At 36.3% G+C, this 16,187-nt stretch overlaps 1 protein-coding gene across 1 annotated transcript in view; it reads right to left on the bottom strand.

Moving 5' to 3' along the window:
• The window catches only part of SEMA3E (semaphorin 3E), a 66,777-nt gene that overhangs the window by 22,234 nt on the left and 28,356 nt on the right, over positions 1-16,187 (bottom strand). Inside the window, exons 4-9 of the mRNA XM_062597744.1 lie at positions 15,464-15,557; positions 7,347-7,466; positions 5,254-5,396; positions 2,616-2,730; positions 2,218-2,287; positions 50-194 (exon numbers count right to left, since the gene is read on the bottom strand). Coding sequence (XP_062453728.1) covers positions 50-194; positions 2,218-2,287; positions 2,616-2,730; positions 5,254-5,396; positions 7,347-7,466; positions 15,464-15,557 — 687 coding nt within the window. The remainder of the gene's footprint in view (positions 1-49; positions 195-2,217; positions 2,288-2,615; positions 2,731-5,253; positions 5,397-7,346; positions 7,467-15,463; positions 15,558-16,187) is intronic.

The raw sequence follows: 16,187 nt of genomic DNA, 5'->3' as shown, positions 1-16,187 counted from the left end.
TTCAAGTTCACTTACATTAACAAAAGAGTGGAGAATAGACTGCACTTACTGAACCAGGTCTAGGATAAGGTACTTTTCCTTCATATAGAGCCCAGTGGTATTCAGGTCCTTCTTTATGAGCGTATGGTCCGTTGAAAGCTGCTCGAACACTTGCCATGTGGTAGACACATATAGCATATCCTCTAAATATATTGCTATAAAGTAAAATTCAAAGGCATTATTAAAACAGTATGGCACACATTCATTGCATATAATATCAGTGTTATTATGTAATTAAGACTACATCACACTTCAACGGTGTCCAGGGAGAAACATTTCTTCGTGTTTCCTGTACGCTTTCTTATAACTGTTGTGTCTGATGTTCTTTACAGAGTCTTTAAAATATTTATAACATTTCTCTGAAATAGCTTGGTGTTGTTATCCAAAATTTGAGGATGGCAAACAGACACACTAGCTCTAAATTACTTCTTTGGAGATACAGATAAATGACAGTCAGCACAACTCAGGTCTTTATGTCTTTGATGAGTGACCTGAACAATTCACTGTTTTCTTTCCCATAGCTTTTTCCTACTCTTTGTACCTTGGAAAGGTTGGACTAATCCAATACTGAGCGAAATGAACAAGAATCTTTCTGTGACATTAGCAGGAATATTGGACAGGGTTGTTTGTAAGGCCATAAAGTTCACTGTATATAGATCAACCTTTATGAAAGCATCTTTGCTATTTTTAAATTTTAGGGACATAGTTCTGAAGAAGCAATTCTGGTTGTGTTGTTGCTGTTGTTTGTTTGTTTAAAGTAGGCATCAATGCTCTCGACAAAACAATTACCTCTGAGGAATCCAGAAGGTGATCCAGATCACTTCAATTATATGTGATCTAATTAACTCTACATGTTGTTTGCACAGAGAACCAGTAAGAACTACTAGGTACCTACATCTCTAGTAGACTCTATCTGCCTTACTTTCTTCCAAAAATGTGAATCAAGAGAGCAAAACAGTGGCAATACCACAGCTGCTCCCCTCAACCAGTTGCAGCCTAAATCACCACGAAACAGTACTACATGCTAACACTTGAACAAGGCTGCTGTGAAAAAGGACGCCACCGGCAACAGTACAACTGACATTTTAGACTTCACAAGAAGGCAGAAGAAATCTAAACTTGAATCACAGAGGCCTTCTGAAAGGAACCCTGTCTGCTGGTTTAAAAACATAGAGGAGTTCATAGAATCACTAAGGTTGGCAGGGACCTCTGGAGATCATCTAGTCCACCCCCCCTGCTCAATCAGGGTCACCTAGAGCATGGTAGACAGGGTTGCATCCAGGAGGGCCTTGAAGATCTTCACAGAAGGAGACTCCACAACCTCTCTGGGCAACCTGTGCCAGGGCTCCGTCACTCTCACAGGGAAGAAATTCCCCCTCACGCTCAGCCAGAACTTCCTGTGCTTCAATTTCTGCCCTCTTTCATTGCCTCTTGTCCAGTCACATGGGATGACTGAAAAGAGTTTGGCCCCATCCCCTTGACACCCTTCCTTCAGGTACTTGTACACATTGATCAGATCCCCCCTCAGTCTTCTCTTCCCCAGGCTGAACAGGCCCAGCTCTCGCAGCCGTTCCTCATAGGGCAGGTGCTCCAGCCCTCTGATCATCTTCGTAGCCCTACACTGGACTCTCCCCAGTAGCTCCATGTCTCTCTTGTCCTTGGGAGCCCAGAACTGGACACAGTACTCGAGATGAGGCCTCCCCAGGGCTGAGGAGAGGGGCAGGATCACTTAATGCACCCCGGGATACTATCAGCTTTCTTGGCCACAAGGGCACATTGCTGGCTAATGGTCAACTCATCATCCACCAGCACTCCCAGGTCCTTCTCTGCAGAGCTGCTCTCCAGCAGGTCAGCCCCCACCTTGTACTGGTGCCTAGGGTTATTTCTCCCTAGGTGCAGACTCTGCATTTGTCCTTGTTGAACCTCATGAGGTTCCTCTCCGCCCAACTCTCCAGCCTGTTCAGGTCTCTCTGAATGGCAGCACAGCCCTCAGGTGTATCAGCCACTCCTCCCAGCTTGGTATCATCAGCAATGATGATAAACTTGGGAAAAAGAAAATTTTCAAGCGCAGAATATTTGATTAATGTCTTTCTAAGAAACAAGTAGACAGCTTCTGTCTCCTCTATAGACTGTTCAAGCATTCCTCTATTGCTGTTATTATTTCTTCAAGTTGCTTACCTTGTAGTGTTGAAGAGTCCAAATATCACTGGGTTTTTGTTATCCCGAGTTTGTAGCAAAAACACATCCTCTGTAAAATGTAAATGCAATGTTATTGATAGCAAACTACTTTTCTTAGTCCTAAAAGAGACACTTTGTTAAAGGTGTGATCTTAGTTTACTCATGCTACTCAATTTCATGTAGGTATTTTAAGTAGTTTTTAAAAAGAGTATTATAAGTAAAGGCATAATTGATGATAGTCAGCTCCGTATGTATAAAACTTTGTAAACCTTGGAATCAAAGCATTGCAAATCTCTTCCTGTTAATATTTAAGTACAATATTTAAATGTAAGATGAATTATCATGCAAGTTCATATTTATATGATGGTTTTAAGTTTCTTACAGTCTAGGATATTTACCTAATTCGTCAAAATGTGTGTCAATTCCATTTCTTCCTGGCACAGAGCAGACTAGCCTGGTTTTGAGGAAAGTACTCCATTTATTCACCAGCATTCGTTGTCCTCCCATATCATTCTGTGCAGAAGAAACAAATGCTAATGGCAGTTTGGATGAATAAGTCTAGAAGCATAACCATCTCTGCTGAATTACCCACTCATTGTATTCTGTAATGTCTAAAGCATACATTTTCAAGCCATGTGTCCGTTACTGATAATATTTCTCTTGAGTCAGTTTTCAGTAAGATTGCAATGATCAAGTCCAATTGTCAGAAAGAGCTGTGGGTTTGAATAATTTCTTTTCTTTTACTCCTCCCCCCCCCCTTTTTTTTTTTTTTTTTTTTTTAATCCGTATCGTATCTATGGCTAGTTTGAACTGTTGTATCCGTTTATATTTCTCATTTCTGTTAACTGGATGTACCAAGCACATTAGCAATCTTTGCTTTGGGAGCTCAATGCTTCACTGATGTTCTGAATCTATTTATAGAGCTAGTACAGCTGGGACAAGTCTAATTCAAGCATCTATATGGTGCTCTAACGATGTCTCAGCAACTTAAAATCATTTGCCCTTTGTCGTGGTTGAGTGATCTTTTTCTGCTGTTGGGACTGTCCAGAAGGGGAGAGGGGATTAGTGCTGCTTAGTGACAGGACACTGTAACCTTCAGATAGCATCCTCAAAAGTATATAGCCTTTTATACTCAGGTAGACCATATACTTGTATGTTGAAGGCTGTTTTAAGTTTTCAAGAGTCTTCTCACAACTTTAAACTACTGAAGTTGATTGATTTACTCAGCTTTGCACTGAGATATTACAAACACAAATAGAGCTCTGCTTTCCTCAGAAAAAGTAGAAATAGGGTAGTTACTCCTGCATTCCACAATCTGGTACAGCTCAGATGAAAATGTAAAAGCTGTAAAACCCAGTTACTGACAGCCTTTAATAGACAGCTAGCTCTCTTTGTTTTATGTATTAGTTAAACAAAATTTGATTTATAGCATATAGAGGGAAGACTGGAAAGTTAACCTCTAGATGAAAAAGCATCCAGAGTTTTGCACGTGTGGAAGAGAGGTCTATGGGATTTTGGGTTAACCCATGGTTAGAGATAAGAAATTCTGGTGGATACATTTCAGACAAGAGGGAACTATTAAAATCCTGACATCTAAAAAATCATAGGCAGTTGAGGCATTATACTTCAGATCTTGATGCAGGCTTGAATTCAAAATGCTAACTAGCACTGTGAACATTCAGATCTTAGGTTGCAATTTGGTACTCTGCATACTTCAGATTTTTTAAGTCATATGTGGGTACTCTGTAAAAAAAAATTGATAAGCAATATGATGGTGAGCATATGTGACATTTAGCATGCCACTCAACTGACAGAACTTTTTTGGCCTGTATTTTGCTTTATGCAGCTCAGTTTTAGGAAAGTGTCTACTACAGATAAGAAGGAAGGATGCAGTTTGCTTCGAAAACCAAACTGGATACCAAGAAATTAATTTATTCCTGTCTTTGATCAAGCAGATGTAGTTCCAATGGGAATGGGACAGCTCCTCTCATCAGCCTTACCTTTGGTCCATTAATAGAAGAGGAATGGACCCAAAGTTCATCAGGTGTTAGGAGAGGACCAATTGCGGGTAGCTTAACCTGAGGAGCTCACACATTAACACTGCTCCTCTCCAGCAATTGTCTGAGTTCTTTTTGCTGTGAGTGGGAGCAAGGAGTCAAAAAGACATCAGTCCTCTAGGCACATGGTCAGAGTGGGAAACTGATCATCATGCAGGGCAGTGGGGGGAGCAAAACCTCTCCTCATGTCTTTTCCACTCTTCTTGCTAAATTTACGCCTGGCTGTAATACTAATTTGCTGGACAATTCAATCTTTTTTTCTAGCTTTCTTATCTGCAAAAGGGAATGATTTTCCTTAGTGGCTGATGAGAGGAAGAGGAGTGGCAGATGAAATTAAAACATTAATAAGGTACTATTTATAAAACACTCTGTAGACAGGTGACATTGCATCCCTCTTATCAGTCATGCGCTAAAAAAGAGGTTTCCAAAATATACAAAAGTCATCAGATTGACAGGATAGCTGTCGTCCTTGCACAAATGGAGATGAGTCATGTCAGGTTCTGGCAGACAGAATAGGAAGGCAAAAGGCAACGTCAGAGAGGGCTGGTGGCTGGGCTTGTTCTGTCATCTGAGAATGCAAGGAGCCCTCAAGTTATATCAGCTGTAAGAGCTGCAGAAGGCATTGGACCTGCAACTGATACCGAGATGATGGTGCCATCATCAGAACGGAGAATCTGATTGTAAATGAGGCCTCTGGACAACTACTATTACTGATACCACATATAAGCATGAAGAGAGACGGAGTTAAATTTAAGACTTCTGAACTTTGCCTTCCCTGAAGCAGAATTCAGCTTCAAACCTAGATTTAGGGTTGGATTTAGAGTCTTCTAATGCTTGAGAATGTTTAGACATAGGGTTTTCATTCAGACCTGTATCTCACCTACATTAATTGATGCCATATTTGCCTGTGGGAGAAGAACCAAAAAAAGGAGCTTGCTTTTTTCTTCATCCAACTAGAGAATAAGGAAAAGAATCTTACCGCGCACACACGTCCTACTCTGGTGTAAATGGCATGAGTGCTTGTCTCTGCCTCTAATGCTTTTTCGGTAAAGAAGAAATATACTTTGTTATCATCGTGGTCTTCATTGTCAGGAATCATGTATGAGCCGACAAATTTTGGTTCTTTAAAAGAAAACAAAAATTTATTTGAGGATAAGATTAATTAAAACATTCTTTTTTTCAATCTTTAAAAACAACTAGTAGTAAAGAGAAAAATAGAATGAAAGAATGAAAGATCTGTCAGTCAGAGAGCTACTACTGGGGAATAGGGTGATGGAAATATGAAAAACAATTATTTAACGTGGGTGGGTATCTACAGAACATGTGGAAAATATTAGTATTAAACTATTCTTATAGCTTCAATTCACAAATCAATATTCCTTTGTATATATGCACGAAAAAGATCTCTTTCCAGTCCTGTTCTCTGGGGTTTATATATTTCAGTTTGGGTTAGACTAAAACTTGGCAGTGTACTGACATAACAGTCTCTGGTCCCATACAAATCATAAACAGGAATGCCAACTTCAGCTTCAGACAGCCTTTTAGATAAAGATCTGGTAGTTCTGATAGTTCAGCCAATAGATGGTGTATGGACTTACAGACAGAGGAAGTTTTGTGCATCTTTGTCATGAAATAAAAAACTGAAATTTTCATGTTTTGAATTTTCACTGCAAAATTGAAACTGCAAAGTTTGAACTTTGGTCTCTGCTGTATGCCTTTTAACCCCAAACCAAGCAGAACAATGAACTGGACTGTAGCAAAGCAAAGCAAATTAGTTCTTTAAATGAGAATGACGTTCATTCCACTGGTTTGAGTTCTTAAGAGGCAGTGGGCATCATAAGTATTTTCTAAATTCTTGTTCTATTTGAAATCACTCTTTAAAAAAGATATTGCTATAGAATTTTTGCTTGATGATTTTCTGAAGTGGCTCAGTGCATTTAAAAGTATTCTTTAGTAGCAACTTTAAATTTTCAAGTATAGAAGAAACTAAAAACAAAGTCTGAGGTCATAATTTCAAGAATCCTAAATTTAAAATAATGAAAACTTCCAGAGAAGGTTGAGAAGAAGAGAACATTTACCTGCTTATTGGTAACTATATATGACTAGTTAAAACAAGCAGTTCAGCAAAGGTCTAAGTACTAGATATAAGTAGATATAAGAACATTTTGAACATATATTTATAAAATTAATTTAATTGAAGTCTGAAGTCAGATTCAGTGAGGAAAAAGCATGCAGCAGAACTATTTTCTCTCTTTCCTTTAGTTTTAAGAGAAAATTGTTCTGAAATTTTAGAAAAAAAGTTTGCATTTCCTTTCTAGCTAGGTTCACTGAAAAGACGTTCTCCACATGAATCACTATTAAAAGGTGATTACTGATTCTCCTTGCTGCAGCTCTGTCACTATTAAGATGAAATATATCAGTACTCAATAGTACTGATCAAGCACTGAGCAAGAAAGATCAAGATTCTGATTCTCCATTTGACAGGAAATTTCAACATTATGAAATTCAATTTTGTTCCAAATTGAAGAGTTTCTAGACATTTCTAGACTTCCCAATATTTTTAGTCTTGAATTTCCTCAATATTTTTATTCTTGAAATTTTTGATGTTTTTATGTAAAATAACATGTTTTAACATTTAATTTAATTTAACTGTATAATATTCATATTTTTATTATTTTATGTTATTGTATGACATCTCTGTAGCACACAACTTGGCAAAAAGTTCAGTTGTTTTATTACAAAATTAAAGACAAAATTATCTCATCTAGAAATTCTAAGTAGAAGCTCTGAAGTATAATCTAAAAGTATTTTTAAAAGCAAAAATTGAAGGATTCCAAAGTTGTACTTGCTAAATCCAATATGTAAACAGAGTAAAGATTTCAATTTGCTCATCCTGGCAGGGACTTTTGTTGAAATCAAAAGAATCTCATTAAAAAGATGGTTTAATCAAATTCATCTGTAATTGGATAAGGTGTGCCTGGATAATATATTGTTAATTTCTGGTTAACAGAAATTTTCTAGTCATACAAAACACCTCTGGTTCCATGTTCTTCCTTCTTCAACTTTCTGTACCTTTCAACAGACGTTCGTTATCAGGTTCAGTTCGGATATGTGACATACGATTCATAGTATGAAACAGAGCTGCATCTCTTCCCCAGTAGTCACTGTAGAGTCCAGTAAAAAGTTCACCGCCTACAGACCGTACATTAAAAAAAAAAAGAAAGAAAAAAATTGATAATGTTCTACTTATTAATTTCATTACCTATGATGGGAAAAGGCATGGCTCATTAGTCTTTGCTCAGATGAGAAGGTGAGTCAGTAAATTATATATACTTTAAAGAGTGTATAGACATTGTTCCAATTTGCACTAAAATGCATTTGCAGCTGGAACAGCATGAAGACAAGATTTTGAAACTTCATTAATGGGCTCAGCCTCATTTTCAAAACTGACTCACGGATTTAGGGATAGATTCACATATACAAACGGTAGGCGCTAAAATATCATCTAACTGCAACATCGAGCAACTAAATTGCCTAGGTGATGACTAGCCCTCGGGATACCTACCATTTGTCAGCACTTAAATGTTTACCAGCGTAAAGACCTCTCACTTTGCTTCAGGCTTTGCTTCTGAGCATGTCCTGAAGCATCCCAGTCCTACTAATGAGAAGCAGTTAATTGCTTAGTCCCAGCACTGGAGGGGATGTGTTGGTTTTATTAGTATTTGAGAGATGTGGAATGACTAGCAAGAAGATCATAGAAACTTTGGGGAGAGAAGGGGTGGATGAGTGGACAAAGAAGGGTCAGAAAATGAGATTAAAATGCAGCAGCAGGTTTCAAAGTGCGGTGCAAAGTGAATTCCATAAACAGGCAGAAAGGTTTGTTAGGTTGAGGGGTCTTTCCAGGCAGCCTGCTGGAGTTACTCCATTTCATCTAGAACAACCACTGCACAGGCATAACTTGTTAGCTGATCAGACAGAGGAAAAGATCCTCCTTTTCTCTGCTACTGCAATAACATGCTCTCAGATCCTTGAAATATTCATCAGCACAGGGACAGGACCTGAGATCTCTTCCATCCTGCACAAACGATGGTGAATATTTGCTGAAAAATTCATGGGAGCAGAAGTCATGTTTGATTTTTCAAAAGGGTTTAGGTGGCATTCACAAATTAAATAAGCATTGTAAAATGTCACACACAATAAAATATTGAGTGCCAACAACTTTGGAAAAGTTGTCTATAATTGGGAAACTATATATGCAAATGAAAATGGATATGGGGATGCATATATTAAAAAATCTGGCTGTCTGACCCATATAGAATTGTGATAATGGATATATTTTATTTTCAGTGAAATACAAGCAGTAATTCTACATTGTAGTTATACATGAGTGCATTTCTCTCTTAACTGACCAAGCTTTAAGAATAATATATTTTATACACATGTAGGATTATATTAGAAATGTCTTAGGCCTAATATTAAAAGTAGACAGTTATGGTCACTAGGTGGCAGCCTTATGTTATCAAATAACAGCAGGCATAAACTACACCAAAAAAAAAAAAAAAAAAAGAAATTATTTCCAGTTCTTGGATAATCTGAGTGAAAGTTTCAGTGACAACTTCCTACCTCCTAATAAAAAGAAACATGAGTGGTCAATTCAAATAACATTTGTTGGCATTTATTAAAGATTATAGCGAAAGCAAAAGTTTTGCTCATTGGTCTCCCTGCAAGCGTGACTTTTGTTTCTGCTAAGAGATATATACGAATTTAAGGGCACCACAAGTCTAAAAATGTAGAGGAGTTTGGCAGCTGGGGCTGGTTCACAGACCTCTGCTGTTTCAAAGCTAAGCATAGATTTCCCTTAGGCTTCACCTCATGAAGAATGGATATTACCTTGTAAAATAGATGATGGTGGTTTACTGTAAAATATTGGCAAGTGAAATTAAAAGTAAATATAAATTACAGCATCAGAAGTTAACCGAAACTTATAGCTTATTTTTTTTAAACAACTCAGAGGTGCTTAAACAGTAAAACTTGCCAATGTCTGAATAATATTCCAGACAATGTTTATAACTACAATTAGTGAATTAGTCATAAATCCCCCTTTAAAAATTTACATTGGGTAAATAGATCAGACTTTTTTATTGCAGATTATGGTGCAGTTATACAAAACATGATGCTTCTATTCTTTCAACAGGACAGTGAAGCATGGAAACGGCATCAAGCCAGGGCAAAGGATTCTTCACATATTCCTAGTGATTAAGGCAGGCATTTAGAAGTCTAGACATTCAGAAGTTCTGATATGAAGCTTATTAATTCTGTTTAACACATATAAAAAGTATCAGTATACGTAACTGCTGGTATGGCATTCCACCATAAGCCAGAGAAGCTGATCACTGATTTTATCTGTGGCATCCTGGGAGGAGCATTAGACATCTCTTGTGTCGATACTGACTTGGCTCTGTACTGTTCCACAAAAGATATCGTATAGATACAGAAATCAGATTTGATTTTTATCCTGGAGTTCTGCTAAATACGAAACAAGTAACAAGTATGAACAGACAGGTGAAGGACTCAAGAAAGCAATGAGATGATACAGATGAGTGTGGTTGGTAAAGATCTCAACACAAAAACATTCAACAGAATTCTGAAAACTTTTATACTTTGACATTAAAAGGATCGTCACTTTTCCTCTTCAAAAGGCTTTTGATCATGTCCTTTATATTAAAAATTCTAAACACTGGTAGATTTTTACAGGTGCTTCCATGTTTAGAAGTTCCTTGAGGTTGTGCTTTGAAAAATGCAGGCTAGATTTCTACTTTTTTTTCCCTCCGTTGAAAAGATCTAGCTAATACTAGCTACAAACAACTCACCCCTCTCTTGGTCATAGGGTTTTATGCTGCTGCTCAATCACACTAAGAAACTAATATCTTCCAGTGAGAATCAACTGTAAATTGAGCAATTTCATGGAGCTTTCACCACTCCTTCCCTCTTATAGTCAAAATTTAGCTTCAGGAGGGTTTGTATTAACATGCATTTGAAAATTACTTGCTAAAATCTAACTGATAACTCAACTCGGTTTCTCCAAATAAAAGAAAAAATCCAATGGCCCTCATATAACACTTTTAGCTCAAATGAAAACAAGATCATTTTTAAGTATTCATTTAGGTACTATTAACTTGCAGAAAGCAAGTACATGAAAATTTAACTGGGATCACTTAAAAGATATTTTTACTTTTTGCCATAATTTTTGGAGGGAAAAATGAAAGAAATCAAATACAACCTGTTCCCTCTAAAAAAACAAGAATTCCAAGAGATGAACCTTAAAGTGACACAAATGGAAGCATAAAATCTTAGAAAATACTGATAACAATTCAAAATTCGTGTAGCACTCTTTGATTTCTCTATTTTAATTGTTTAATTAAGTGTCTGGATATTTTAATTGTACACCATTAACATATATGCTACTCAGGGTGGGTGAGTTCACAGTATTTCTGAAATCATAATGTAAATGATCATTCTGAAGACTTTAAGATATGCCAATTAAATTAGTACATGGGATATATATGACTACATATAAAACCTTTAAGGAAATGTTTCACCAGATTTAGGTCTATTCATACCTACCTTTTTTAATACCCTGAAAATGCCTTTCATATGCAAGTCTAATTTTGTTCTAATCTCTTTTCACTACATGCAACTTAATTTTGTGACATGTTTTCAGCAGCAAATATGATGGGCGAAGTATCTTTTGTTTTATTCTCGCTATAATATCCATGCATGCTTTGCACTAGGGGGGCTCCTATTACTAATTTAAAAGCCGTGCTTTACATTAGGGTGACTCCTATTACTAATTAAGAGCCCATGTTTACTGTCTTTGATACAGCCGAACTACAGAATACCTACTGCAGTCCTTACTGGAGTCTCTGTTTTTCGGAAGCCCCCGAACTCTCAGACTCTTTTTACATTTTATGTGCACTATCTATTACTGTTAATAGTGGTAGAATAAAGAACACAATCAGACAAGATATTTTTTCATTTTTTGTGTCCATTTAGGGTTTTTCAACGTTCTCCTTGAAGAGGCATGTGACGGCGCTTCTCCGTCTCATACCTAGACTCACCAACAGACCAACTCTACTTCTCAATAGCAATCTCTATCACGTAGTAAAGACAATTATATTGACTGAACCCTGTTACAACTAGATTTTACTTTTCAACTCCCAATGAAAACATTCTTGATTATTTTAGATTTTATTAGATATATTTTATATTCAAATGGATAGGCATTCATTTAAAGCATTTACTGTGTACACTGCATTCTGATAGACAGGCTGCTTCCGCTTCTGAAGCGGGTTTCCTTCGTTTGTTTTCAGCATTTCTCGTGTATCTGCTTCAGACTGAAAGAAGTAATGGAAACATAAGCTACTATTCCTCAGTAGTACTTCTTTTTGTGTGACAGCCCTATTGTACCACTCTCCGTGGAGTGGCTAACTCTACGATGAATAAAAGAGCAGAAGGCAAGCAGGGTGTCTTGTGTTTCCCTCCCTGTCAGCCAGGTCTACCGTTCTATTTTTTTATTAATCACAACTAAAATTAGAATATGAATTCACATTTGTAGCAACTGGTACTTTTCACAGTAGAAAACCACTAATTCAAAAGAGATTAGTTATTCCTGAGCCAATGAATAACTAAGTATCCTAGTATATTAGTTTTTTTTTCTGTCTATCACTCAATTATTCTGTCTTTTCTTCTGAGAGAAAAATGTGATTTTTTAGTTTTTTTTTATTCTATAGTAAAGAAAATAAAGACAGAAACATATGAAATTGCTCTAAAACTGTTATAACAGAGACTACTATCAGAATGGATTCTCTTGATGTAAAAAATATTTAAATATAATACCAGTTTATCACTACTTGCTGATGAAATATTTCAGCTATCAAAACACACAGGCATAAACTAATTTATCAGCTTTCAAGAACTACTGTGGTCTAATTTAATCAGTGTGCATGATCTGATATCAAAAGCAGTTTTGGCTATTGAAAGCAGATGGGAGTGTTCATTAGAAATGAAAGTCAAATGTTTTAAATTCAGTTTATCTAAACACGTACATTTTATTCAACTTGTCTGCCTTCCAACATCCACTCTGTTTCCTGATACTGACAATAAATTCTAAAACTTAATTGTTCATAAATTGAAAAATTAATCACAAGCTACTTTACCACAGGATCATATAATCTGTAATAAAACTTACTACAGCATAGATATTTTGTTTTAAAGCCAAGTCACAAACTATTGTTTTGTTGAAGAAAGGATTTTAACGGAAGTGTTGAAATACATGAAGAGATATGGCACAAGAACTCCTCTTTCTTCCAGAATTAATCTAGGTATATTTGATTCTAATTAGGTAGGCTGCAGATGATCTTTCAAGCTGAAAAGCTTTTAAACTCGTATCAAAGGTATGTAAAGTTTCATTGTTAGTCTAATCCTAACCCTCTTCATCATTTGCCACCCTGGTGCAGACTGCTGTGTATTCACCTGAACTAGTTCTGCTCCATGCGGAGGTGGAAGCATATTTTGAATCATTCTACGAGAGAGAAAAAGGACAAAGCTGCGATATGAAAAGCTGTGTCAACCAGTTTGTGTAAAACCTGATCAAGAACACCCACATCGGCTGCATCCTCCGCCGGAGGACCGAGGCCACGGGCAGCCCTGGGAGCTGTCTCCAGGGATGCTCTGACTCCACTCCTGGAGGAGGCCAGACCGTGGTCCGATCTCCTGCGGCAACAAATTCAATTTCTATACTAAAAAGTGGAGCTCGCAAAGAGGAAGGGAACCTCCAAGCTTTGGGAGGGATGACTGGAGGACCAGCACGCATGGATACATCATGCAGTTGACAGCTCCAACAACACAGACAGGCCCACCATCTTCCTTTAAAGTACACTCAGCCTTAGGGGGGTGAACTTCATTTAAAAATAAATAATAAATAAATAAATAGATAATAAATCTTTAATACATGCCATATTTTCATCAAAGTCTTCCACCCTCTTCAAACCGATATGTGCAAAGCTAAAGGATCTAAATTCTGTAGTCTGAAGAAAAGCCTGAGAAATTAATTCTGTTTATCTGATAAACTATGTGCCTCCAGGTAGCTGAATACACCAACATACAAATTTATTTAGCATATTCTTTGTAGTGTTTACTTCTGATTGAAATGAAAGAAATAAACACCATTAAGAATATTGGTATAGTTTTTAAATATCATTCTATGGTCACTTGAATTTTCTCAGAAATAGTTGTAACCAAACTATTTATTCTTTATATTTGAAAGCTGACTTTACTGGAGAAGATTTAATTTTATTCCTAACAGAAAATACATTTTCAAAGAAGCTGATATTTTAAGAAATGTCTGTTTCACAGGAAACTACTGGCACTCTGCCTAATTTTGAAATCTTGTTTGTGTCAAAATAATAAACAGCCTTGTAAAGAAAATTCTTATGATTCTTGTATTGTCAGTAAAGAAATGTGGGCAGGTTTGACTATTTTTGCAAGACTACCCTTGTTGTCTAATTGTTTTTGTAAACTTCAGCAGACAGGACTGCCCGATGGAGGCCTAGAAAGCAGCTTCTAAACAACTTTCTCAGGTCTTATTACTCTTGATGAAAAGATGAAAGTTTGTCTGTTCTTTACAGTTGTATCTTTGATTCAATAAAAATGTGTCACTTCCCCCAGCTTCTCTTGCTGCTTTACAGAACTGCTAGCTTTATGAGCTAGACCTTATAACCATTTGTCAGTGGACGTCCAAGAACCACCATATATCAGAAAAAGGGCTTATATAATGAATATTTCTTTCAGGTAAAACTATAAGGATCCATAGGACCTCCGACAATTCAGGTAAACTAATGAATAGGCCAGAAACTTGAGCACTAATCATCAGTCTTGAGGTGTTCAGTAGGACAATCTGGCTTCCATTTAAGCAAATAAAATTCACATTGCTCTCACAGCAGGAACATGATCAGGTTAATTTATTTACTTAGTTACATCTGAGTAAAGGTAGTAAAGGACTTCAAGATTAGACCATGAGGTTTCAGGCCTACAGCAAATTCCATGGGATGAATCTTTGCTCCCATGCCAAGCTAAGACTGGAACCTGTTAAAAATTGCAGAAATGATTTAGAAACCAGAGTGGAGGAAAAACATAACAATCTTTATATCATGGATTTTGGAAGGTCAGTCAAAATACTTTTTTTTCTAATTCTTTCATGACAACTTAAGCCATTAATTATTAAGAATCTGATGAACAATGTTTGATAACATGCAATATTTTGATGAATTGCTAAAACCTGAAAGATTTAATGCTACTAGTAGAGATTTTTCTTGTAAGTAGTTTGGTGATGTAAAGGAATGAATAAATCTAGCCTGTAAAAATAAGTCTGTCACTCACGGCCAATAGCTCCATATTGCTATGGGTCACCTAAATCACTTTAGTTCATAATTAGAGACTTTGGCAGTCTGATTTTAAGATCCAATTTTAAGATTTGAAGTCAAAAGTAAATGTCAAAGGATCTTTAAATCCTAAACAATTTTTATCCCTGAAAAGTGCTATCTCAGCACAGTTTTCTGACACTGTAAGACTTAGACTGAATTCTGCTTTTATAGATAGCAAGTATAAGATCAACCCTCCTAACAGAGAATCATCAGTTTTAGGTAGTTTTATTAGAAGGTATTGAAAAAAATATTTTATTTTGAACTCAAAAATTTTATAGAAATAACAAATGCCTCAGATATGAAAAATTAAACTTGCAAATATTTTTATAGGATGCCTGCTATTCAGATTAAGTCTCTGAAGATGAAAATATTAAATTTTGCATATTTCTCACAGGTGTAAAAGACCAAGCTAAACATACCATTGTCCTTTGAAGGAAAACAGGAAATTATTATTCTTAAAATTACATGACAGCCAACAACCCCTGCAGAATGGCACGCATAATATACCATCTACTCACTTTTATGAGACACACTTGCTGAAGTTATCACTGCCTGGAATGTAAAATTAATGTGGGTAGCACTATTAGGATTAAGTCTGACATGTGGAAGGTTGCAATGGAAGTCTGATAACGCCTTGGAGTGCTGAAGAAAGAGGTTTAGGATGACAGATTGACAAGACTGTGAAGTTTGTGACATAAAGATCATTACCAATTAAGATGGAGGTGAAGGAAGAACTTGGGTCAAAAGGGCACCTGCCTCGTCCTCTCTCAAATTTGTGCGATTCCAGTTGAAACAGATGATCCTTTAAAACAAAATCACAGAAAACAGCATAAACCCCATAGGCAAAGGAAAAAAAAAAAAAAAAAAAAAAACTAGAAACCAGCTTAACTTAATTATACCTTTGTTCTGGATAGACTTCATTAGGGAGAAAACACAATTATGATTGCTTACTGATATATTTGTCATGAAAATTTCTACAAAGCATTTTTATGTGTGCATTGCCCAAAAAAGTCATTAAAATATGCACCAAAAATAGAGTTTCATTTCTATGGTAGCAGAGAATAAAGGTTCCTCTATCTTTTCTCCAAATTATCTAAATGTTTGATAGAGATCTAACCATGGAATGTATTTTCCTTTTAAACATTTTTTTTGAGTAGTTATTATATCATGCTGTATTATCTTCTGTTGGTAGTTTTGAGACTTTTATATATTTTCTCCATGCAAGTATGTTTTAGGAATGAATCTCTGGTTAGAGTTTTCAGAGTAGATGTGATTTCTGCAGTAGATTTATCAGAAAATTGTTGTCTCATTATTTTTTGCATTTATATATATGTAAAAAATCACCAAATACAGAAGGAAAAAAAAGGAAGAATTAAGAGCCAAATAGACAGAAAGCTCATCTTTGAACACTTCATACAGTTATGCCACCCAT

This window comes from Rhea pennata, chromosome 1 (genome assembly GCF_028389875.1).
Source record: "Rhea pennata isolate bPtePen1 chromosome 1, bPtePen1.pri, whole genome shotgun sequence".
Taxonomy (NCBI): domain Eukaryota; kingdom Metazoa; phylum Chordata; class Aves; order Rheiformes; family Rheidae; genus Rhea; species Rhea pennata.
Note: the sequence above shows the minus strand (reverse complement) of the source record. Positions and strands in the feature narration are given on the sequence as shown.